General features: G+C 32.9%; 4 protein-coding genes across 5 annotated transcripts; 2 read left to right on the forward strand and 2 right to left on the reverse strand.

Annotated features, from left to right (window-relative positions):
- The first annotated feature begins 1,302 nt into the window (after nt 1–1,302).
- LOC141666505 (ethylene-responsive transcription factor ERF118-like) lies at nt 1,303–3,805 on the forward strand. 2 transcript variants are annotated; one of them, XM_074472551.1, is made up of 3 exons: nt 1,303–1,459; nt 1,795–1,991; nt 2,089–3,805. In XM_074472551.1, exon 3 carries the CDS (start codon nt 2,294–2,296, stop codon nt 3,494–3,496), a length of 1,203 nt encoding a protein of 400 aa, XP_074328652.1. In that variant the 5' UTR covers nt 1,303–1,459; nt 1,795–1,991; nt 2,089–2,293; the 3' UTR covers nt 3,497–3,805. The 2 variants fall into 2 exon arrangements, with proteins under 2 accessions (XP_074328652.1, XP_074328653.1); XM_074472552.1 differs by having other exon boundaries at nt 1,332–1,459; nt 1,790–1,991.
- A 4,295-nt stretch (nt 3,806–8,100) lies between these two features.
- LOC141667440 (tetraketide alpha-pyrone reductase 2-like) lies at nt 8,101–12,850 on the reverse strand. The gene is made up of 6 exons (XM_074473939.1): nt 12,694–12,850; nt 9,571–9,743; nt 9,034–9,222; nt 8,774–8,936; nt 8,462–8,651; nt 8,101–8,380 (listed from the first exon to the last, which is right to left on the reverse strand). Exons 1-6 carry the CDS (start codon nt 12,797–12,799, stop codon nt 8,239–8,241), a joined length of 963 nt encoding a protein of 320 aa, XP_074330040.1. The 5' UTR covers nt 12,800–12,850; the 3' UTR covers nt 8,101–8,238.
- A 911-nt stretch (nt 12,851–13,761) lies between these two features.
- On the forward strand, nt 13,762–15,964 carry LOC141667586 (3-ketoacyl-CoA synthase 6-like). The gene has a single exon (XM_074474133.1). It carries the CDS (start codon nt 14,027–14,029, stop codon nt 15,503–15,505), a length of 1,479 nt encoding a protein of 492 aa, XP_074330234.1. The 5' UTR covers nt 13,762–14,026; the 3' UTR covers nt 15,506–15,964.
- Nucleotides 15,965–18,460: 2,496 nt separating this feature from the next.
- Nucleotides 18,461–21,796, reverse strand: LOC141668470 (uncharacterized). Its single transcript, XM_074475370.1, has 3 exons — nt 21,609–21,796; nt 19,375–19,580; nt 18,461–18,970 (listed from the first exon to the last, which is right to left on the reverse strand). Exons 1-3 carry the CDS (start codon nt 21,708–21,710, stop codon nt 18,706–18,708), a joined length of 573 nt encoding a protein of 190 aa, XP_074331471.1. The 5' UTR covers nt 21,711–21,796; the 3' UTR covers nt 18,461–18,705.
- Nucleotides 21,797–26,409: the final 4,613 nt, after the last annotated feature.

Genomic DNA, 26,409 nt, shown 5'->3' on the forward strand with positions numbered 1-26,409 from the left:
GCGTGAATTACGTTTTTAATTTATTTCGAATTGAATATATAATTATTGTTAAACAAATTTGAATCAGAATTTTACGATTCGTGTGAGATTCATCTTGAGTTATAACCCAATATTTATAATTTTTTAGTTTTACTCAATATGACTATATCAATTATTTTATTCAAAATTGAGGTTCCTCATGGTTCCTTCGAAAGAATTAAAGGTTCTCCGATAACAATTATTTTGATACAATATCTTAACTTTACATTGTTTCGAGTACCGTACTCGTGTTAGGAATAATTTATTTAACCACTGATATATAGGTGTCAGATCTTTGAATTATATATTTATAAAATTTAACCACTGAAATCCGATTAATATTTATAAAATATTTTTGAATTATATATTTCATAATAAATAAGGTAAATATATTAAATATTATTAAAATATTTAAATATATCCGATTTTTGTTCCGATTAATCCCTGATTTGCCGATTAATCCCTAATCGGTACCTAAACTAATTTGTGCCGATTACCAATTTTTACAATCATGAATTTTCGAGATCTAAATATACAATTGCTATAGGTTCGATTGGTTAAACAATCAAAGGTAAGTTTCGAATGCATTCAAATATTTTCTTAGCTGGATACATATCACATTATATGAATATAGTAGGAGAAAAAAATCAATAAATATTTATTTTTAATTTCGATAACTGTTACTGCGATAAATGCGGGTATTATTAATATTTAGGTAGATGAGAAAAAACAGGAGTCCAGCTGTCCTCCACACACCAAAATATCTACGTCAATACGTCTGCGAGTCGCTGCAAATAACACACCCCGTTTCGCACGTGACCTCCAAGCGCGTCCTCTTCACTCTCTCTCCACTTAAAGATAAATTCAACCCAAGCATTTCACGCGCGGCAAAAGAGCTATTCTCTCGGTATATGAAATTGGCATGATATGCATGAAAAAGAGATACAAATGCTCATGCCATCTATATGTACATCATACACATACATGTAATTTTACTTTTAGTAGTCCATTACAGCTCATCACCAGTATATTTCATTATCAGTAAATATCAAAAAGTCACAAATATGCATATGTTTAGTGTTTTAGAAGATGAAATCGGAATTATTCGGTAAAGACATCTGTCGTGATTGATCGAATAATCAATAATTTTTAAAATAGAGATATCATTTAATTATTCGGTTGAAAAATTTTGTTTTATTTTATAAAGTCTCGAATGCATATCAAAAAGGATGATTTAATTTCCTTATGAAATGACAATTTCATTTTCATTTTCTAAACGCCACATTTTATGGTAAACATAATTTTGTTACAGCTATATATACATACACATATACACGAGGTGTATATAATAACTACCCGATGCGTTTTGACTGCTTGGAAAAAGGAGAGTTTAGTCTAGAGAGAGAAACAGAGAGGAGAGAGAGTGGGGACAAGTACTGAGGTATGAACAAACCAAACCATTTAGTTTAATGTTTTTTTTAATTATGTTTTTTTAATTGTTGTTTGTTCTATAGAGATCTGCGTTGATTCTGTTAACATCTTTGAATGGTTGTTTTTTTATTTTAATCTGCCTATACATACAGTTTGTTGTATCTATATATTTTTACACTCTATGCAAGTAGTGGTTTTTATATTCTTTACAGTGAAATAGCAACCATTGATTTCTGATCTGATTTATCTAAAAAGGGTTTTGTGGGGTTTTTGAGATATAAAAAGGGTTGTTTTTATGTTTTGGTTTTGTTCTAATAAAATCTCGATTTTGTTGGTGAAGAACAGAGGGTTTTAGAGAAGGTTTGTGAAAGATTTATGTCGGCAGGTTCTAAATTGGGTGCGATTGGGGCTCAGTTGAAGCTCTGTATTTCATTATCTGTTGTGTTTTTCTCTCTGTGTATGCTACAACAACTCTGCTGCCTTTTCCAGCAGTGGATCCACTTGTTTTTCCCTACTGTTTCGATGCGTTTGAGGCCCAAAAGGTACCATCTTTACCCCCTTTTCTTGATTTTGTTGTAATTGATTGTGTGTGTTTTTGGGGGTTGATTTGATATGGGGTTTATGTTTTGGTGTGTGCAGGACTTGTTCTGGAATAGAGTTTTTTGGGGGTTTTCATATAAAGAAATTTTGTTATCTTTTGTTGTTCTTAAGAGGGCCTCATACTTGAGTTGACTTTGGGTTTGGGTTTTTTGTTGAGTGTTCTGTTTTAATTTATTGCGTTTTGTTTTGATTTACAACTATTGTTTTGGTGGGCTGGTTGAGAGGGGTTTAAGGGGTGTTGAAAATGCCGGAGTTTCAGAGGCAAAATCTTAACTCTGGTAAGAAATCGAGGAGTAAGCAGGTTTGTGTGGAGGAATCGAAGATGATGATGAGGAAGGTGAGGATTATCTGTCATGATCCTGATATGACTGATGATTCTGATGATGAGGGGAGTAAAAATGTGAAGAATAGTCGATATGGGCCGAAGAGGATTGTGAGGGAGGTTACGATTCCGATGGTTAATAAAGCTGATTGTTATCAACTGGTTGAGGAGAGTTCTTGTCATGGTAGCAATAATGGCGAGAAAGCTGCTAAGAAGAAAAGGGTTGTCACTAGAGCCCCAAGTCAAGCCCGTGCTTGCTCGAAGTTTAGAGGGGTTAGACAGAGGAAATGGGGTAAATGGGCTGCTGAAATCCGGGATCCATTTCAGATGAAAAGGATTTGGCTGGGTACTTACAACACTGCTGAAGAAGCAGCCCGGGCTTATGACTTGAAAAAGATAGAGTTTGATGGTATGCTTGCAGCAGCCTCCTCCGGGAAGACTTCTGGAAACTTCAACTCACTTGCTTTGCAGCAGACTAAGAATCAGCCTGCTGCCTCTGAGGAATCTGGGAGCGTGATGTCTCGCGCGTCCCCATCTTCTGTCCTCGAGTTGGAATCGTCATCATCAGTTAAAGAAATTGTTGGAGATATTAATAACAACAATATCTGCCTTGCAAGCGAGACTTTATCTTTGGCTGAAATTGGGAAAGGACTTGATTTGGGATTAGAGCTTGGTAGTTCTCACATGGAGCAAGGACTGGACATTGAAATGGAGTTTGCCCCTCAAGTGGAGCAAGGACCTGATGCTGGAATGGATGTCGTCCCTCGGGCCAAATGTGCTGGAGTAGACGTTGGTGTTGAGCTTGACTCTCAGATTGCCCAAGGACTGAAGCTTGAAGCAGAGATTGGGCAAGAACTGGACTTTGGATTGGATCTTGATGCCTTCTTCTTGGATGATTTTGTGCAGCCTCTGGAATTTGGTGATCTTGATGATATTCAGATATTTGGACTTGATGGTGCTGATCCAAGCGAACTGCCTGACTGTGACTTTGAGGAGTTTGAAAGTGATGAATTGACTTGGCTAAATGAGATTCTGGACGTCAAACCTGCGACGAATGAGCCACCCCGTATGAATGAACAATCAAGAATGAAAGAACAACAATCTTTCAATATAGCATGCCTATAAGTTTTGCAGGTGGTAGGATTAAGTATTACTATAGTTTTATTTGTAGCGAGAGTTAAAGTTTTCAAGAGCATCTTGGTGTTCTTGAGAAAAAGGTTTTGCGAGTGGTTCAGTTTTATTATTATTATTTATTTATTTGTCTAAAAGACTACCTCAAGAGTACTTCATGTTTAAGAAGTTGGATAATCCTTCGGTTTTTCTGTGAGCTATTAGAGCCGTTCCAAGGGGTTTTATCTTCTCCTTTGTGGGAGAAACAGATCGAGTATTTGATGTTTATGGAGTCTTTATGAATGAAATTTCTATGTTCTCTAATTAGTGGTTAATTCTTTACGGTTTATCTATATATACCTTTTTACATAGATTGCTATATATGCTGTCTCTTATGTTTAACATATTCAACACCAGAAGCTCATCTGGATGCTACTTGTACATGGTTCCTGCTGCAAGGTTTATCTGGTGGTTGCTTTTACATTGTTGTTGCATTTTATGTCATTTACATGTCTAAGTTCCCGGGGATAAGTATCAAGGGGATTTATGAAGTTATCTATCAAGGCCCCCTGTGACAACCACCTCTACTTGCTACACTTTGAGGAATAAATTAAAACTCATTTTGTAAAGACTAGTGGACGCTATCCATGTGCCTGAATTTCCAACCGTTCTTTTCCAAGGGAAATGAAGATATGTTTTGGAAAATACATAGGACATGCATTGGCTTTATGGTGGAGATTTCAAGCCCCCGTGGCTTGGTGAAAAACTGACTTGCTCTCCTTCACACTTGCCTTGCCCCCCTTTTGAGGTGGTTTGTAATATACACCATCTTGCTTTCATTTCTTATCTCTTGATTTGATTGACAGCAGAATTGGGAGATTTATCAACAAGATAAGAAAACTGAGAGGAAAAAAAGGTTTATCAGGACTAGAGGACTAAACAACCAAGTAGTGTACTTCACGCTCCTCCTTATTTTTAGTCGTCTTTTGATTTTTTTCACACAATTGCAAGTTTTTTGATTGTATAGATAAATTAATATATTTTTAAATTTTCTTTTTATAAATTAAAATTATAGTTATATATTTTTATTCATAAAAAGAAAAAATTAAAAATTATTATTCTAACTAGACTATCAAAACACTTGGAAGTGTGTGTCCACAGAAATCAAGCGGTCATATAAAAAGGTGTATTCTAGGGGTACCAAATTAGTCCCTGAAAAGTTACAAAATGTCACTTGTCTAATTTTTATTGGTTAATTAAAAATGGACCCTCCTGTAATTACATCAAAAGAATCAATAAAATCATTTCATAATATCACATAAGTCTTTTTGTGCCTATATCATTACTCTTAGATAAATAGTAGGTCTGCAAATGTATATTTTAAAATTAAAACTATAAATTTAAGATTTTTTTTTAAAAATACAGAAGTATATGTTACGTTGTGACATGGGCCTGTTTGTTTGGTTACTAACTTATAAACCGCTTATTCCGTAACAACTTATTTATGAGTTTTTGTCGATCCAATTTATGAATTTATAATTTATAAATTGATAAGTTGAATGTTAGTACAAAATACATATTTTTTCTCAACTTATTTTGATTTTTCGTTGATTTATTAAACTCAATTTAATATATATATATATATACATATGCTTTTAAATATTAATCTAACTTCAAATTTAAGAATTAAGATATTTAATAATTATTTATATTAATTTATTTAAGAAAAAAAATCTAACTTATAAATAAAATTATTCAAATATTTATTTTACTTATAAATACTCTTCTAACCTATCTATCATTTATAATTTATTTATTTATTTTAAATTATAAATTACTTATATTAAAATTTATCAAACGCACAACATAGTCTATAAAATTTGTTATCTTGTATAATATTTTTATAAAGGAGGGTGAAAAGAAAGCACATTTTTATATTTTGGACCCCACTGGCCACAATTTCACATAATATTATCACCTAATTTAGCATGTGAATTTTGAGACATGTGTCCCCAATATCATAATTATAAGATAAATGGTCCAATATCTTATTGTAAATAATAAAAGATGGGCGAGTCATCCAAACCCATCATCATCCTCGACCTAACCAATGCCCAGTAATCGGGCATGGAGACTTTTTCCTCGATTAATATTAAACGTAATTCGGGTTTTTTAATGGGTGTCCAAGAGCACATAATAAATACTAACTTTCATGAGTTTGATATAATTTGATTGGTCCTCTAATCATAAATATTGATAGATCCCCTATATTTATAACAACTCTACCAATAAAAATGTACAAAACTCATAAAATTTAGTGCTTATTATGTGTTCTTGTACACACATTAGAAAGACCGAACATCATTTCGCATTGTTGCTTTTATGTATTTATTAAATTAAATACAACTTATTCTTTTACATTATTTTTACCTTCTTGAATTATGGCCGGTGTTAAAAGTTTGCGGATATTTCCATGTTTATTGCAATTGAAGACAAAAAGTTACCGTCTGTTATTATTATCAACGAAAGCAAAGAAGCCGGGCTATATTTAATAACAATGTCGTGTCACAATATAGATTAGGTGAGTTGTATGCGCTATTTAGGCCACTTATCACTTATACAGTTATACTAGTGTTAATATCAGCTTTCAACCAACTCCATTGTAGTTAATTCAAAGAGATTATCGATTGTAAATTAGTCATGTTCAAATAGGTTTCAGTTTACTACATTTTTATAAATATTGTAAAACTACCTTATTTATATTCTTTCATATTTCTAAATTTGTTATAATCGGACATAAGATTTTAATTCATTCAGCTGGACTATCGTGCGTAGAGTGATTAATCGAATAATTGAAAATCTAGTATCAATTTAAGAATGTTCGTGATTTATTAGACTAAAATAGGAACTATTAACAAGAGTTTAATACATTTATTTCATTTCAGTTTCTACCTTTTTAAAATTACTTTTTTCCCAACGAAAATTACTAGTAATATTTACCAATTGGATCGTTTTGACCAATTTATTTAATTTATGATGGATGCCTTACATTTGTTAAATTCTTCACCTATTTTAAAAAAATAATAATTTTAGACGTGATTTAGCATAATTAATTTGATAAGTTAATGTCTAATGTTTAATAAATATTTATTTAAAATATTATCAACAACCCCACGCTAAATCCGTCCATACATACAAATAGTTTTCGGAAATATTTTTATGCATCATGATGGTGTTATTGGTGCTAAAAACGATTAAGTTGATGGGGACATTGCTTTCACTTATTATTGTTTAAATAAAAATTTCATCGGTTATGCCTAAAGAAGAATGTTAACTTGGAGTTTATAATGGGTTTGACATGCTAAATAAAACGTATTAGCAAGATTTTGTATTTACTGTGGGCGGCCAAACTATATAATTTATAAAATAGAAAATATAATGACTTGTGGGCCTTTGAGGATGTTGTGGGCTCTTTGAATAATATTTCCAAGGAAGCTTAGATTTGAAGAAAGCATTGAGAATCAAGATTTGTGTTTGGACCATGGTGCTTATTTAATCCAAAAAATACAGACAAGTGTTTGTCCACACAATTGTGATGTTCTGTCCTACAATTTGTAATCTTAATGTTTAAAGCTTTGCTTAGTCAACTATAAAATCATTAGTTGTATTTCTATATCTCAATTATTAGACAAGTGCTTGGGATTTACTATATATTATTGTGTGTAGGGGTCCTCAAGGGACTTATGTTTATTATTTTTAAATAGTATCCGGTGCTTTTAGGGTTGTCACATGTGATTTTTCAGTAATTAAATTGATCAATTTTGGTTCAAGAATTAAAATTTATTTATTTATTATTTTAAAAAATTGAAAAATATATAAAATAAAATAAATTAGCTGTTGTTTTCAATGATTTTTTTAAAAATAATTTTAATTATTGATGACATGCTGACATTTTTATTTAAATTATAAGTATATAACATGTTTCATTTGAATATATATTATGCAAGAAAAATATTTCTTGAAACTTTAAAACACCAGCTATCCTATAGTAACGCCACGCAAAATATAAATTTTCAGTTTAATTTCATGGGTTCAATTAATTTATGTTTTTATTACATAATGTTCTCAAATGTAAGTGGAGTTGTGGCATTTCAGAGATAAGGACAAAAAGGGCCGAAGTTTGGGCCTGGCCGGGGACGATTATCGATTGGGCTTACTGATGGCTTCATTTCCCTATTAATATGTAAGTTGTTCACCAATTTCTCCTTTTTGATAATTTATAAATCATTCACTTGTGTAATAACTGGGTCAATGCTTTTCAAATCTTCAAGCTGAATAGTGTTATATGTACAAAATTGAGTACAAATTTTGCATAGCATGAGAAGTGAGGTGGCATATATTAATTGATGTTATTTGTGTGAATGAATATACGGGACACATTCCAATCATAACGTCACACATGTGATTTTGCGAGAATTTTTATAGACAATTTTGTGGAAGAAGCATTTTCCGTCAAGTGCGGGGTAATTGCGTACAATTTTTTGGTGTCATTTAGTAAACATTCTATTATTTTTTGGTATGCAAATGTGTGTGGGAGAGAGGTAGAGTATGACTATGAATTTAAAGGTATAACCAGTCTGCATTATGAAAAAGCTACTATTTGATCAAGCTAAACTATATTATACGAGCCTTGCAATAGCAATAACATCACTAGAATGAACTATGTCATTGAGGCATGAACAATTTCGAAGAGGATTTCAAAGAAAACCTTTATCTTGAAAACTTGTAATGCAGTCATCAAACATTTGTTCAACTGTTTTTACTGGAGGGAGCCCCAACTGGAGAATTTTGGTGCAATCCATTTTATGCGGGTTGTTATCTCCAACTCTGTTGCTACACCTAAAATAGCACAATGTGTTTATTACTCTTGGTCTTCTGAGATGGAATAATAAAATAACAATTTATTTAAATTTGTCATACTTTTCAATATATGGGTAGGACGGATACTTGAGTTTGAGCATCTGAATAATATCAGACCAGTGAGCTACAGAGGCGGAACATATCAACCTCCCTGATGCTTTTGGTTCCATCATTGCCAATGTATGTGCTGCTACAACATCATCTATGTGAACGAATCCTACTGCTGTGTTCGGGTATTCTTCCATTTGACCTAATGAAAACAAATAATTAAAAAAGTTCTGAAAACATGCCTGGTTTGGTAAAATTTATTTACATTAATCTTGTAATGATCCGTAATCAAAAGCAGTTAAAATGGGACGGAGGCAGTATGACCTTTGATAATGCTGAGTATCACGTGGAGCGTACTGGTTGGTTGGGGAGAAAGCAATGGGCCAACTACGAAAGAAGGGTTGACGACCACCAAGTCAATGCCACTTTCCTTTGCCGTCTTCCATGCATCTTTCTCTGCTAGAGTCTTAGCAAATGCATACCATAACTGCAGACATTGGAGAAATACACACAAAATAGTGATACATCATGAAGTTTTTAGCTGAATCTCTTTTATAAATTTAAGATAACAAGAATGTAATTACATGGTGACGTTTACAATATTCTGGATCACTCCAATGCGATTCATTCAAAGAAGAAATTTGTTGAACATCATCGCGGTATCTGATGGAAGAGCAGGAAGAAGTGAGAACAACTCTTTTCACACTGCTTGATTTCTTACATGATCCCAGTACATTTGTGGTTCCCTTTATGCATGGATCAATGAGTGTAGCCTGTAAATTTGATAAAAAATAAGTAACACGCTACAGAGATAGCTTCAACAAATGTTACTATGTATTCATGTCACAGTGAAAGGAAGTGTTGGATTATGTTAGGATTATAAATTCACATGATATGATCAAAATTATCATTTATTCATGTATCATATCGAAAGGCCAACTGTAGAGTTTTGGATTATAGTATGGCTCTACTCATGTGGATGATTAATGACACAATATGAGATTATAATTAAGATTTATTTATACATATAAAACAAATAAAGCATTAGACTTTTGTCTGATATCGGTCTAATAATTTTACCTGTATGTTGCCAGATTTTTTTTTCCTGGCAATTTTTTTACCTGTATGTTGTTGTCATATGGGACAAGCACCGGAGATGCAGTATGAAAGACTCCATCGACTCCATTTATAGCTTGATCGAAACTTCCTTCCAACATTAAATCAGCTTTCATGATCTTTAATCTCTCTCTGGCTCCATCAAGTTCCCAAAGATAGCCCACCTTACTAATATCATCTGTTAAGAAGAAGAAGAACGTATCTTCTGTTCACTTGGCGAGAATGGAATGAGGTTGGAATGTAATGATATTTGTATTCTTTTCGGGGAAAATTGAGTGAAATGTTTATAATTTTAATCCTTTCCTTCATTCATCTTTCAATCAAATTGAACTAAATTCTAACCCATGTATTTCGGAGGTAATGTTCCATTTTCCTTTTTCATCATTTTCAATACGATATTCAGCATACAAAATTTGTATTCTCAACAAGTGAACACAATTGTAGATTTGTAGTATATCATTTTCAGGAAAATCGCATAATATCGAGTGTACTCTCATAACTAAATTTTCACTATACTTTTAAAAATTTGGTCTTCACCCGTACATTGGACTATACTAATGCTATTATATGGTCATGGGCAGTGTTGTAAAAATCGTATTAAGCGGACGATTAAGCGGGATTTAAGCGGGATCGGATGTCTCATAAGTACAAACATTTGTAGTTACAAAATCTATTATTATTTTTTTTATTAATAATAGCCCAACATGAGGCAATATTGATGAGACATTTTATTATCTCAAAAATCATGAGACATTTTATTCTTTATAAAATATCTAATTTGCCATTAGAAATTGGTGAGACATAAATTCAACTTAAAATATCTAATTTACCTCTCTTTTAATAAATTGTATAAAACTTGTTATTAAAGGGAATCGAACCCAGGTTTTCAAGTTACAATATCAATCAACTTACCGCTCTGCCACTTATTCACATTAGCCATTAACTATGCATATAATATAACTACGTGTGATCGAGACTTATTGTTATCTCAAAATTTTGAGACATTTTGTTATTCGTAAAATGTGTAATTACTCTTAAAAGTTAGTGAGACATAAAATTCAATTTTTTGATCATAAACTCTTTATATTTGATAAAAATACAATAACTTTTTATTAAAAAATTATAAGTTTTAAGTAATTATAAATGTGTTAATGAATACATAATTAAAATATACATAGTATTATATTTTTAAAAAATATTTAAAAATAAATAAACATTCACGGGTATAAAGAGCCATTAAACTTCAGCTTATTTCGAATTCAAAATTAGTACTTCACTTATTTTTTAAAATATAATCGAAATTTGACAATGTGATCCAGCATAAAGTAATCGTCATTATCCAGTTTTATAGGTTCAAAATTACGATCTCGATAAAAGCATCTTACAAATACGACAATTTTTTTAAATGCTATATAGATAAGGATTGATGTGTTTGAGACTCTTTTTTGTAAAATCAAGTTAATAACTAATAGGTATCAAACTTACTAACTTGATCGGTGATTGGTTATTGTTTTTCGGACTTAACTCGGTTTTTAAAAAATACTCAAAATTTGAAATTAGTCGTCACCAAATTTGATATGATTACATAATACACACACATAACATACACACACAACATACACACAACATACATACATACATACATACATACAAATAAACATACATATATACATACATACATACATATATACATACATACACATGTATGTGAGAAATATGGGTCTGAGTCATCCTCACGTGACAATCCCGAGATCGAAGAATTTTACATGTAAAATTTTAATGGTGTATTTGCAAATTCGATCATATTTTATATATTTACAAATATATCCTTATATATTATATGAGAAAATATTCTAATATCAAGATTTTATCCAAGGTCATCCACACGTGCAATATTATATATACAAGATGAGATTCAGTACAAACAGTCTTAACGTGTAAACCCACCTCCCAACTCATATATAACTTTGGTTCAACATCGTTTATTAAAAAAATAGTTAAAATTATATTGAATACACATAATTTATAACGAAAATATATTTATTACATTTTATAATTTTTTTTAAACAATTTAAGACAAGTGTTTAACAAATATATAACTTAAGTTCTACACATATGTTGAACAATAGTTATACTTGTGTAGATCAAATAGATAAAATAATTTTACATTGGTATTATTAATAAAATTATATTAAATTAATAATGTTTCCTTTTTGCATAACCAAATTTAATATTGATGAATCTTAGAAGGATAGTTCAAAATTATGAAATATATATTTAACAAAATTTTAACAACGGTTTTACACATTCTATATTAAATAAATAAAATTTTCATATCTTTGTGCTCTAATTTGATATTGATGAACTTTAAAAGGATATTGAAAGATTAAATTATATGTATTCAATTAAATTCCAACTATTATTTAATAAATTAAGTTGAATTTACGTGTGTGCGGGCACGTGTACTGCATGTGTGTCATTTACAATATATTATCTAATTATTATAAGAAAAGATTAAAATTATAACAGATAAAATTCAAAATGATTTAAATGACGATATTAATTCATAACTCAAGATCAAATTCTAGAAAATAACCCGTGCCTTGCACGGATTTTTATGCTAGTTATAAAATTAAAAGCCCGTGGTCATTTTTCACAAAAATGAAAATCAGAGAAGATGGGTTAACTGTTTAGTTTGTAAAGAAGGCCCATAAAGGCCCATGTAAGATAGGGATAAATAGCTTCTCTCTGTATCTCCAATCTCTCTTCCTAGCCGAACCTATTTCGGAGATATCAAAGCAACTTAGGTGAACAAAAACAGATTGTATAACTTGTAGTACTGATACGTAAATAATCACCAGCCTCTCGAAAGAAAGGGCTGGACATTCAATTAGTTACATCCGAGTCGAGCATAATTTTTATTTCTTTCTTCGGTGAAAATTATTTATGTATGTTAATTGTTATGCGGGAAGTGTTAGAATATAATATGTATGTTTCCGTTAAGTTAACAGTTCTCCTAATATCTTAGATTATATTAGGTGTAAAAATTACCAGGTAATGTATTATATTCTGACAGTGCATGTAACATTTTAAGGCTCAACTGAAGTTGAGCGGAAGATTGGTAATACCTGGATCTCTCACGGTGGTTCTTACAACGTGGCCCTTCTCCAACAATGATTTCACCAAGTAAGCTGCTATGAATCCAGTGCCCCCTGTAACACAATATTCTGGCATCTTTATTTTTCTATATATGGCTTAATCTTTATGTTTATCTATTTCATTATCTTGCTTTATTTATACTGATGGACATTTTGGTAGAAGGTAATTAGGTCATATGCAGTTTATACAATTTCTTAAATAAATAAATAGATAAATAACTTGGGTTGGAAAAGAGTTTGGTCTAATTTAGATGAGCTTAACTGCTTTGAATTCATAAGTACTAGTGTTGTTTGCATTGCATATTAGGTGTGAGGTGTCAAATAATGTGATTACTTGGTAGTTTGCTTTGTGATATGAGGATTTTGGAGATATTTGTTTCTGCATAAACTTGCCAATAGGGAATTTCTTGTTTGGTATTTGTTGCGGTGTACTTGCAAATTAAGTGAAAGAATGAACAAAGCGAATAGCAATATGTTAGAATCAACAATCTCATACAAATAAAAAACATAATTTTTAAGTAGAACGCGAGAATTAAGTAAATCACAAAATAACACAAGAATCAAACTAGCTGAGCCTCAACAGGTTGAAACTCCAACACCATGCATATCAAACACTGCTTGTTCATACCATATATCTTCCGTGTCATCAAAAAGTAAATAAGAACCCCCCAGACCTGACAGCAGATAATTAAGTCACAAAAGCAAAGCTCAATAACAGTCCGGTCAGTTGGGCAGCGTTAAGAGATATGCATAATGATACCCTGTTATTCTACAATAGTAACTTTTGAATCTCAATGACACATCTTCCTCAAAGTAAAAGATGAGAGTATAAATAACTTTCTTCAATCTCAGTGCTCAGAGTAGCTCATATGCTCTCTCTACTCACCTTGATTATATAGTAGGCAGATGCATCATGTACATGTATAACATTGTGTTTAATTAATCAAAGTAGAAGTTTAGAGTGACTATGAATTTGTAAACAAAGTTACTACACATTCTAATTGGACGACAAACTAGGAATGAAGGCGAGGTGATTGTTCTAAGAAGTATCTAGTGAGCGACTATATCCTCTGTTTGTACTTTCGTGTTTGCTTTTGTGTTTTAATTAATGCCACTCGCCATTTACATGTGGAAGTGGACGTAAAGTTGTGTTTACCTACCAAAGTCCTTGCTCATTCATTACTTCATTGTCCAATAGGTACTCTATATATCTCTGCCTCTTCCCATTACAGTTGCACATCTCAATTCTCTTAATCCATCTCACATTTAGATTTTATACACAAACAGATATCTACAACAAAAAATGCCTGATTTCTTAAGTTCTGCAATACTTAAGTACCTAAAACCAGTTTATCAGCTTCTTGTGAACCACTATGTTGCCCTGGTCCTTGTACCAATCTTGGTTATTTTATTTAGTGAAGTACTTAAATTAAGTCCTCATGAGATAGTGGCCATTTGGAATTGTCTTCGCTTTGATCTTGTACAGATAGTTTGGTCTTCATTTCTTGTTATCTTCATATCAACCCTCTACAATATGTCCAAGCCTCAAAAAGTATACTTAGTCGATTATGCCTGTTACAAGGCTCCCGCTGATTTATGTTTTAGTATAAGAGCTTACGTTGAACGTATGAAATTCATACCAGGGACAGATAAACAAAGTCTTGATTTTCAACTAAGAGTTTCAGAGCGGATTGGGCTTGGTGAACGGACTTGTATGCCACCCGCTATACATTTAATCCCTCCGGACACCACAATGAAAGCTTTAAGGGAAGAAGCTGAGATGGTGATTTTCTCTGTAATGGACTCGTTATTCCAAAAGTCTGGACTCAATCCCAGAGACATAGATATACTAGTAGTGAATTGCAGTATTTGCTTTTCAACTCCATCACTGTCTGCTATGGTGATTAACAAGTACAAAATGAAAGAGAGCATAAAGAGCTTCAATATATTGGGAATGGGCTGCAGTGGTAGTCTGATATCAATAGATTTAGCCCGTCAGCTCCTGCACACTCATCCGACTTACAACGCCGTTGTTGTGAGTGCAGAACTCATGACAACAATTTTTTACAGAGGAAAAGAGAGATCAATGCTTGTTCCCAATTCTTTGTTTCGAATGGGTGGTGCAGCTATTTTTTTATCAACTAGAAACTCTTTCCGCAATATCAGGGCCAAGTATCGTCTTATCCATCTAGTTCGAACCCATACAGCTAGCGATGATAAGTCCCATAGTTGTGTTTATGTAAAAGAAGATCCAGAGGGAATTTTAGGGATATGGCTGTCGAAAGACCTCATGGCTGTAGCTGGAGAGGCCTTAAAATTGAATTTGACAGCCCTCGGTCCTCTTGTGCTTCCTGTATCCGAAAGATTTCTTTATTTATTGAACTTCATTGCTCGAAGGATATTTAGCCTTAGCTGGAAGCCTTATATCCCAGACTTTAAACAGGCATTCAACCACTTCTGCATCCATGCAGGAGGACCTGCTGTGATTGACGGGGTGCAGGATAGCCTTCAGCTATCAATGGAGCAAGTGGAGGCCTCAAGGTCCGCGTTCCACCAGTTTGGGAATACGTCATCATCATCTTTGTGGTACGAGATGAGCTATATAGAGGCCAAGGGAAGGATGAATAAAGGTGATAGGACCTTGCAAATAGCATTTGGGAGTGGATACAAGTGTTTTAGCGCTGTTTGGGAATGCACCGAAACTGTCAGAACTCCAGCAAGTGGACCATGGATTGATTGCATTGATAACTACCCGACTTGTATTCCTCGAGCAGTAAAATAGTAAGCCTTTGTTAACATAGTCTGGGTTGGGATTACGCTTCCATGGTGGACCGCTAGCAAGCTAGTTTGGCGTTTTAGATTAATATTAGAGGTTTTAAGGAATGTCTTATATGATGCATAAATAATTGTAACAATGAAGTGTATGTGCGGTACATGCATGATGGCATGTACTATAAGTAATAAGCATAGTTCTGTGTTTCTGTTGAGTAATTAAGTGTTCCAATCTACATAATTACACATTAATACATTAATCGACATAAGGTTTTAAGAGTGCATGCTCCTGCTCCAAGTCAAAGATGCAATGGAAGAACTGCTACTACCAATACGTTCAAAGCCTCTAATAATTCCCAATCTTAGTCGCTAAGATGCAAAATATGCAACCTAATTTTCCTGTTTTGATTTATGCATACAGTGCGTATTCTGTAGTCTATAGAAGTTCCTATATGCTCAATAAACTTATGTTTCCAGACTCTTACACATGTTATCTGCCAGATTTTTTCTTCATAGCAATCTAGAATGGTAAAGCAAGTGCAGTTTTAAAGTTACATCAAGTGTGTAGCATAGATTTATAACTAATCTTGTGTAAATGCTAATACTTTCGTTCCATAAGAAAACACATATAATAAGGTATATAACCTAAATAAATGGAAAATGTAATTAACAGGTATATTTTATATCCTTCTTTATTTTCTTCTCCCTCACGTTCATTTTTTCCTCATATTTTTATCAATTCTCCCTCCACAGGGAGCATTAGCCGTTTAGATAAGAGCTGTTAATGATTCTCTTATGTATTGATTCTCCGATGGAGGGAGTTTAAGTGTTTGACAGGCCAAGCTCTCTATCTAGCCAAAGAAACCAAACTAGCTAGAGATGGAGGATTAGTATATCATAACCAGAGGTTCTTTGATGCCTCGTCAGTTTTTTCAAGTACTGATATATTTTGAAGTGTAGCTAATGTGTATCTGTAAACCTCTTGTTTCTTGCCTTTTATATATTGATGGTATGGTGATAGTCTGGTAGGCTTGCTTCTTGCCTATTTATATTCTTAATATATAGATGGTATGGTGATAGACAGAAATATCTAAATACTTATCCAGCAACATGTAAATTTTAGGATTTTGAAATGCAATCGGATAAAACATTACCTCTTCCCCCCATTTGACGGCTATTAATTGTTAGCCCAGTGTCAGTGCATAATTATAAAGGTTATCAGTTATTCTTCTACTATATGTTGCTTTGATGTCATTATGAATCGAAGAGATGAAGAGAAAACATCTCACACACCACTTTGGATTTTTTGAAACAATTGAAATAAGTTGACAGGCCGAAAAGTAGTTCAACTTAATCTGTCATAGGTTCGAGTTGATAGGGACCATTGAGATTGTACAAAGTACTTGGTGTGCATTGAGGGAACTCAAGGAAGCATGGATATTTTCTGTTCATGCAGAGTTCTCTTCAATTTAATATTGATCTACAATCCATAAAAAAATGTACATCATCCTCCAACATTTCATATATATCCATCAAAATATTTTTAATGGAGTAATGAAGACTCCTCATGATTAAATATCTGCTATCCTAAATGTGTAGGAAGAAGGTCTCAAGGAGATCTTATAATAGTATTCTAACACTTCCCCACCACGCTCAAATTGGGAGAGGCAGGACGCCAAACTTGAAACCCTAGCCGACCTGAGGTTAGGTATCATGTTAAGATACTAACTCATTTAAAATTTTAAGATGAGTTGACATGGTTTAGAATATTAATCTAAGATGCGGGTATTATGAGTATACAGTGATTTCAATCTTGCACAAATCAAAAGAAAATATTTACAAAGCAAGATATAATTAGGAGAGGGAAGCAACATTGATCTACTAGTTGTGAAGAGGATCTGGGCAGCTTGGTACCCTTCTTTTGTTGTGTTGGAGACCTCTGTTGTGATCATAGACTCTATGAAAGAATTGAGATTTATTATATTGAACCTTGTTTATATTCTGGCTCTGTTCTTCTTCTTCTTCCACTGCCTTCAGTATCCGCGTTGCCCTCACTTTGCAGTCGCTAATATACAGAGCTGAGATCATTAACACCACCACTAGATAGGAGCACGTATTTCTCTTTCGGCCTGAAAATAACATTTGGACCAAACTGGACACTTTCTGAGTTTCTGTATGTGTCTTGCGTGAGAGCGGTGGAGTGTTACCTTTACCTACCTGCTCTTGGTGCTCTAATAAGTATTTAGCTAGCACTCGACAGATGTATCGTATCATATTTGTGGAGGAGACATTGGATTTGTTTTTCTTGTTTGTATATGTATCTTCATTTATCTTTTAGAAGGAAGTGACTTGAATCGAACTAATTGTTAGTTAACTGTGGTTTGGACAGGGAGAGAGAGGGACTTGTCATGCAAGATCAAGAATGTAGCCATGTGATCATGACATACAAACACATGCCTGTACAAGTTTAAATCTGTATTTTGTTCAGTTCTTAGAAGGGCAAGACCTAATCCACATTCAATTTACTAAAATTTCAAAAAACAGATGCTGGTTAACTTTAGGATAACAATTTCATAGGAATAAGATTTATGATTTATGTTCATCATACTTAAATGACCGGCTATTAGCAAATTACATGAGTTTGATTATATTATAGAGGATAATTTTAAGCTTAACTCATACACCAGTGTAGTTTTGAAGGTTTTAATACTTGGAAAGGACAAATGTTGTAAAATTTCCCAGAAATGGCAGATGTTCCTCAAAAACAAGAGACCTGAGACGCCGAGGAACTGTAGGCAAGACTCAAGAGGATGACCAATGGAGTATCCATTATGGGAATGAATTACCAAATGCTTGTTTACCTTGCCATCTTATTGTAAGCTTGTTAATACTGGTTATTTACAGGGAGGAATCAATATTCCTGATACTGGATTTGTTCTCTCTTCGCATCATTCCAAAAGCAAAGTTAAAGAAATAAGAAGATTTATTTGGCATTATTCCCGAACAGTAAAGAGGAATGAAGATATCTTTTGTGATCGGATCTAATATATTTTACTAGAAGATCCAAAATATTGGTTGGCTTCATGCCACTGAAGCAATGACCATCACAAACTTTAATAGTATGCCGCTCCTGCCAATCTTTACTACAAGCCTAATACGACATAAGATAAAAATTCAAAATGTTATCTATTACATGCATAATACTATGGTCTATGGATAACCAGCTAACCCAACAGTTGAACTTGTACGACTTGTTTTACGAGCCCCTTGGTTTGTCGCCTTGGTGAAATACATGTAGTAATATACATTAAGGACCATTGTCGCAACCACGAATATTGCTCCTGCAACAAAAACCCCCTTCCTCAGTGTTTCACAAGATATGTTTTGTGCATAAATCATATCCCTGTACTTTGTGTGGTAAGCATTCTGCTTTGCTCCTGCAACTAAACATGCTTCTGCTACCAAAAAAGTCATCCTGCGAGCGCACATGCCAATTACATAATAATTTTAGCATTAGAGCTTAAATTTTACGTCAGAATACAGATTATGCTCTATATCTTCTGTTCCATCAAACTTAAATGTTCAAAGATCTCTGTAAATATCATGATCCAAACTGAAGGTATTGATAATCAGTGACCACGAACCACTATATCATATCTTAAGTAGAAACCAGGTTTAGAATTCAACAACTGATTTCTAACTTATATATATGATAGAATGGTTTATTTTAACTACATATGATTTAGTGGTTTATTGCCACCGCTAACCTTAAACCATAAACTATTCATAGTGTTATAGCAATGTAATGTCAAATGCCACTAGCAGATAGGATGCAGTCTTGTGAATCATATACAGAAGTAATTTACTCATTGGTCTTACCATGATGAAATAAAATAGATGATCGTCCAAGCACGATCACTTCCAGGTGTTAAAGGTATTCCAAAACACATGCATTTGGTGACCCCCATAAGCAAAGATTCACCTGAGAGTAAAAACAGAAATGCTCCTACCCCATATCCTGTTGCAACATCTGAGCTGTAAACACAATATGTGGCATTCGTATGTTCATCTTTATGTACGGTGCCCTGTAATATAGAAAAGGAACTTCAAATATTGTATCTAAGATCAACATAAAAGAGCCACACGTATCTAGCAAAATAAAGAAAAGATAAGGTAGATTTGGTGGGATAGCTATAGAAATGAAATGTCAAATTTGATGTAGTTGTAGACCAACACCAACAACAGCAATGTGCGGTTGTCGATTTTCACCTAAACACCAATGTGCATATATGGACCCTAGATTTATGACGAGTTCCGCTTAGGAAATGAGAAAAAGCAGGAATGGTCATTCATCCATCGATTGGTAAATTCGAGTTGTAGTTTTTATCTGTAAGCATGGAATCGAAGAAAGAATGACAATTTTGAGTATTCATCACAAACTAGTACAAATTTCATTTCTTTCTCCCCCTAATTTTATTTCTTACAACCAAATGGAGCATTAGAGAAAGGAAAAAAAGGAGATTAAAAGATTTACAGCTACAAATAACCGGAGCTTATTGCTAAAGGAAATTTGTAGCAGAACACATACACAATACATATATAGCATTTTGGAATCCATTTATATAACTTTTTTACAACTTTTATGGATAACATTTTAAAATATATAAAGTCGAACACCAATAAGATCCAAAAAACTCTATAACATCCAAACTCAGAAACAGTTTTATATTGTTAACAAATATCGTATGCACAATAAGATTTAAGAGCCACATACTCTAGCATTCAGGTTATATGCAGATTAAAAAGGGAAATGTGTATTAAATTAGGTTTCACAAAAAAGAGTGGAATTTTTTTATGCAGAAACAATGGAGGCTTTTGCAACAATTAAGGCAGTTAATCTTGCACGTCAATTTTGTATGACAATGTTATTTTTGAAGGAGATATTATTCAGACCATTTAGAAAGTGAACGATAGTGTGGAAGATCTTTCATATGTTGGTAATCTTATTATTGAGATTAGGGAGTTGAAGAAGGACCTGTTTCAGACAGAATTTGTGTTTATTAGAAGACAGAGAAATGCAGCTGCTCATATATTGGCGAAAAGAGCAAAAACATTTGAATCTTCGTGTTGGGTATCCAGCACATCTAAAACTTGAAGGTGTTAGATGAAGGAACCCAGCAAGATCTAATACCATTCAACACCCTCCTCAATCGTACAATCGTACATTGACTGTACATGATCAAACATATACCAAATAGACAAACAAACATATTAAATATTTAAATATGGGGTGGAGGGACTCGAACCTAACACCCCTTATTCTTAAGGTTTATATAGTATTCTAACACTTCCCCTCACAAATAAGACTAGACAACAAACATACATAACCAAACAGAAAGGACCATATACTATTCTAACACGGGTGGGAGGGCTCGAACCCGAGTCCCCTCCCCGAAACGAACTGTGATACTATGATACCATGTCGGATCATATACTATTCAACACTTTTAAGTGTTGAAAAGTGTTGAATTGGCAGATATTCTGAGTTCATATCAGATGCTCTTACTGAATGATTATTTTCATATAGTTGTTTTCAAAAAAAGAGAGAATGCTGAAAATGAAATATGTGGAGTTGTGTGATTATGAGAACCAGTAATCCCTGCTCTCTTTCTTATTTTATGAGTAAACTCAAATCATATTCATCTTATTCATAAATACAAATTTTAAAAGGAAATGAGCACTCCAACTAGAAATAATTAGTGAAATATACAAAAATCAAACACTTTCAGAATGACTTCAGAGTTAAAGTTTGAAATACAAGAAACAAGAAAACATTCATATAAATTAAACAAAAATTAGAACCCTAGACAACAACAAAGCTAGCTGAACATAAATAAAGATTAAGTAGTAAAAAAGAAGTAATACAAAAGGAAGCAAAAAACACATTTATTGAACAAAGTAGAAAAAAATAAATCAGATATCTAAAGTTTGATCTAGTTACAAACATCAACTTACAATTGCTACCAATTTTAATGCGTGTGTGAGACTGTGAGAGAGAGAGAGAGAGATAGAGAGATAGAGAGAGAGAGAGAGAGAGAGGAGGAGGAGGTTACAGTGCTACGACGGCGTTCAGCGGCGATGGAGAAGCCAAAAGCAACCAAGCATAGTATTATTACAAGTAGATGTACAAGAGATGAGCCTTTGCCTGTTCCCATTATTACAACAATCTAGCTTCTACCACTCACTTTATCTTCCTTAACTCTTAACACCTCACCCTTTGTATATGAAAGTTCATGTAAGTGTGAAAAAACTAAAAAAGCAGCGAGTGAAAAAAGTAAAGATGCTTCCCACGCGAATTAAAAACATCGTGGAAAGGACTCGCGACCACACTTTCACAGTTCAGTCAACTTCGGAATGTTTGCTTTGCACAATTTTTTTATTATTTCCCTTTCTGTCACGTTAATAGAAAAAAACTGAAATACAATATTGATTTGTTTGTGTAATACGAAATTTAGGAGGTGTTTATAAATTTACCAGTGTAGTTTAATATTTTGGGTGAGTAAATAAAAATACTAAAATAGTAACTGTGTTTACACATGGGTTTGTTTGTTGTTGCTTGTACAGCTCATGATCATATAACGTACTGCCCTCATTTTACATGTGACTTTCATTGCATCATTTTTTGACTACACGGCATTTTTGCTTCCAGCTTGCATTTACCCAACCCTTTAGGGGCGTCAAATAATCGAAAATTGTGGAGCCGGTTTTTCCAATCAAGAAAAAGAAAGAAAATAATAAAAATGCCGAATTTCATCTAAATATGATGATTTTATCAAAGATTCCAAGAATACAGTAATACCATTCTCGAGTCTCGAACCAATTTCAGTGATTAGAATTTAGAACCACCTGCATGTGATTTTTGTTTATTTGTCACTTCCCTCTTTTACCGGGGCCGTCGGCGCTCAGGGACCTTCTTACTGCATAACCTAGCACCGAGAATAATAAACAACACTCATCAAGATTAACTGTGCCCCTAGTCCAAAATTACTAAAAATTGTTTCTTGACCAAAAACATTTTGCTTCCTCGACTTTTCCCCTAGTCTATATACTTAGGGACTGTTTGGCAAATCTTATAAGTTAACTTATTGACTGATAAGCCCGCAACAGCTTATTGACGGGTGTTTGTCGACCCAACTTATAAGTTGAATTTACAACTTATAAGCTGATAAGTTGAATGTTGGCAACGACATACTTTTTCTCAACTTATTTTTTATTTTTCATTTTTTTTTATCAATTTTGGTTTTTAAAAATATTTTTTTATATGTTAATCTAACTTAAAGTATAAGAATTAAGATAGTTATATTTAAAAATTATTTATTTTAGTTCATTTAAATAAAAAAATCTGACTTATAAGTTAAATTATCCAAACACTTGTATAACTTATAAGCAGTTATCAACTTATCACTTATCAGACACTTATTCAATTTAAGTCATAAGTTATTTATTTTAAGATTTCCCAAACAGGTAACTAGTCCACAGATTTGTCGGGCTTTAAACAAATCATGTTCCAGAAGTGCAGGGTTCAAAGTCCCCTTCAAAGTAGGTTCGCTTCTGCTGTGTGTATTTGGTTGGAAGGAATAAATTTTGGTAGGAATGAATGATGGTGAGAATAGAATTGGGGGAAAGAATGGAATGTTCATTTAGGTATCTTGTTTGGTTCAATTTTTTTAATGGAATAAAATAATTCTTTCCATTCTTTATACTTGCTTGGTTACTAAAAGAGAATGGAATGAACTCTGGTTTTTTTATTAATATAAATATGCGTACCCTTGTGTAATATAATAATTTTAAATATAAATATTACTAACTTATAATCCGTGCAATGCACAGGCTGATTATAATATTTGCAATTTGTTTATTATATAAAAATAAATTATAAAAGATAATAATTATATATTATTGAAATTAAAGAAGTTAAAATTTTTGTATGTATGGTGATACTGATGGATTTAAAATATGAATTAAAAATATGAATTATTTTCTAATATTAATATATGAATTATTAAAATTAAGTTTAGAAGTATTTGGTTTCATGTGCAAGAGATGAGAAAGAAGTTGAGGGTAATTACACCACCACATAAATGGTCTTTACCAACATCCAAAAATGGTGTTGCCATAAAAAATGTTGCCTGCCTTATGTGTCATGAAATCGGAAATAATTATATATGACAACATCATAATCAAATGGTACTATAAATGTTGCCTTAAATTTGCTATGCCAACACCTATACTGGTGTTGCTTTAGATCGGTGAAAAAATAAAAAAAACGGGGGAAAGAATCCCGCTCAAGTAAAATAGAAGCCCAGCCCGCTCAAGTAAATAGAAAGCATATACCTTTTTTTCAATTAAAACATAAGCACACTCCTCTCTGCCCCAACACAAGATACTCAGTTTATTCATCTGCTCATCGCCGTCCCTCATGGCCGCCCCTCATCTCTTTTCAAAGCACAGTCACAAGTTCATCTGTTCGGCTCTCTTTCAAAGCTTCTCAGTTCTTTCTTTTTATTCAAAGATCTAAATAAAGGTATACCCAGATTATAATATATTAATATGTGAGTCACAAACCCTAATTTTTGGGTTCTTTAATATTTGTTAACTAACCCTTTTTTTTGGGGGGGGGGGGTTTGAATTTGCTCCCGAACCCTAATTGGGGGGGGGGGTAGAATTTGTGTAAAAATCCTGATTTTGGGCGGTTTTAGTTTGTTAAATTTGGGGTTATCAATTTTAGAAGATTCCATATGTCTAGTATTTTTTTATTAGTGTTCTTAAGCAATAGTAAAGTCTGGTGAAGGTGATGCAGTTAGTCAGATCAAGTCTTTTTCTCTGTTTCAAGAGATGAAAGTGGTTGTGTATTGTATGGATTTAGCTTATGGCTTGTTTATAATTGTTTATAATTTATGGGTTGAACGCTATATATGTGAACACTATATATGTTTCATGTAAAGAAGAAATCACAGTGATTATAAAACCTTGAGCATGCCTTTTTAGTGTTATGAAATGCAAATGAGTAAAAATTAGTTACTAGTTATATAATTGTAAAAGTAATTTTGATTGTCATTTAGCTCTTGTTTTTGTTTGGTTGGTGTTGCAGCCTGGATGAAATGGGAGCTCTGTGGATAATACTTTTGTTGAGAGATCATGAAACATGGCGCCTTTTCACAAGCGTGTGGTTGCATTCAGGAGTTTTTCATTTTATTGTCAACCTCATCAGCATACTCTTTGTTGGAATGCATTATTAAAATATGGTAGTGAACTTCTGTTGGTTTACGACATCTGTTCAAAAGTTTCATTGTCATTTTTATTTTCCAATGTAATAAAATTGTATAAATTGTGAATTTTCTGTGCAGGTTCCGAGAGAGTCCTTGCTTTTTGTGATTCTTGCATTTGGGGGCGTTCTTTCTTGGGAAGGAGAAGGAGCTCCATTTAAGAAAATGGATCAGGGCATCACTTACGAGGTATCCTTGAATTGCACTTTGAGAGTGGATTTATTGGATTATGCATATTGCACTTTGAGAGTGGATTTTCTGGATTATGCATATACAGGATTATGTTGCGACACGATGATATAGCGCTCCAAAAATATGCGGGTCTTTTTTCTCCAAGGTATACAACACATTCTTATGTGAATATTCTGTTTTAACCTACCATGACAGAATGTGCTCTTCTATTTGTAAAGTCTTGAGTAATTATATTACATTCATGTTGTGTTTTCATGTTTATGTATAGAAATAGGGACACTAATACGGAAAATCTTCTAAAAGTAACTTTTTTTAAAAAAATATCGTGGATATGTTTTCAACACTGGAGGGAGAGATTTTTGTATAAGAAATTGATATGCTTCTTGTATTTCCAGAGCTTTGTTATTACTTTGTTATTGCAGTGATTGCTATGTTTATAAATATTGAATTTCTAATCTATAATAATGTCTTGAATTCAGGAACCTATTCGACTCAACTCGACAGTAAGCCTTATGTTTTATGGAGAGTGCGGAAACTGTTAAAGTAAGTTCTCCTCTGGAATCTAACTCTACTTTATAATCTATTTTATTTATTAGGTAGTTAACCACAATTTCTTCCTAATTTAACATATTTCAGATGATTTAATATTAAAAATATCACACATAAAGAGGTGGATGAATTTTAACAGTGATATCAAGGAACCTGGATGGTCATTATCTGTGTTTAAGTGCTATTTATAACTATAGTATAATGATTATGTACAGAGATCGCCACCTGATTAGTCTTTGTGTTTTATGAAATGAACCCTGTCCTAGTTAAAGTTAATAGAGTATTAACAAATTACTACCAATGTAAAATGTAAAGATCTTATCATGAAATTCATATACATAAATATCTATTACAATCTGTAGATTGAGTAACTGTATCACTATATAGGATATCTCTTGTAATTTACTGACTAATAAACTGCCACAAGACATTGATTTTATACGCATTGGCAGATATGAAGCTGTGCATGCGGAAGTTTGTGGGCATTGTATTTCTGGTCTGGTCTTACTTTTATAACCTCTTTTCCTTTCTAGTTGGTTCATTATTGATTTCTTGTTTAATTCTAAATGCAGCAACAAAGTTGAACAGTATCAAGGATATTAAGAACAGGGTCGATGCAGCCAAAGATGGATCTTATGAATCGCTTTCAAACATAAAAAATATTTTTGGTGTCTATTAGTTACACTCGTGAAGATGTTCTTCTTCGGGAACCCAAAGTAGGGGTATGCAAATTTGTTATACATTAAGTCGGTTAAGTATGGAATCTTCTAAACATAAAAAATATGTTTGCATAAGTTCCATTTTCCCATATATATATATATATATATATATATATATATATCAAGGT

The sequence above is a fragment of the Apium graveolens genome, chromosome 6 (genome assembly GCF_009905375.1).
Source record: "Apium graveolens cultivar Ventura chromosome 6, ASM990537v1, whole genome shotgun sequence".
Classification (NCBI taxonomy): domain Eukaryota; kingdom Viridiplantae; phylum Streptophyta; class Magnoliopsida; order Apiales; family Apiaceae; genus Apium; species Apium graveolens.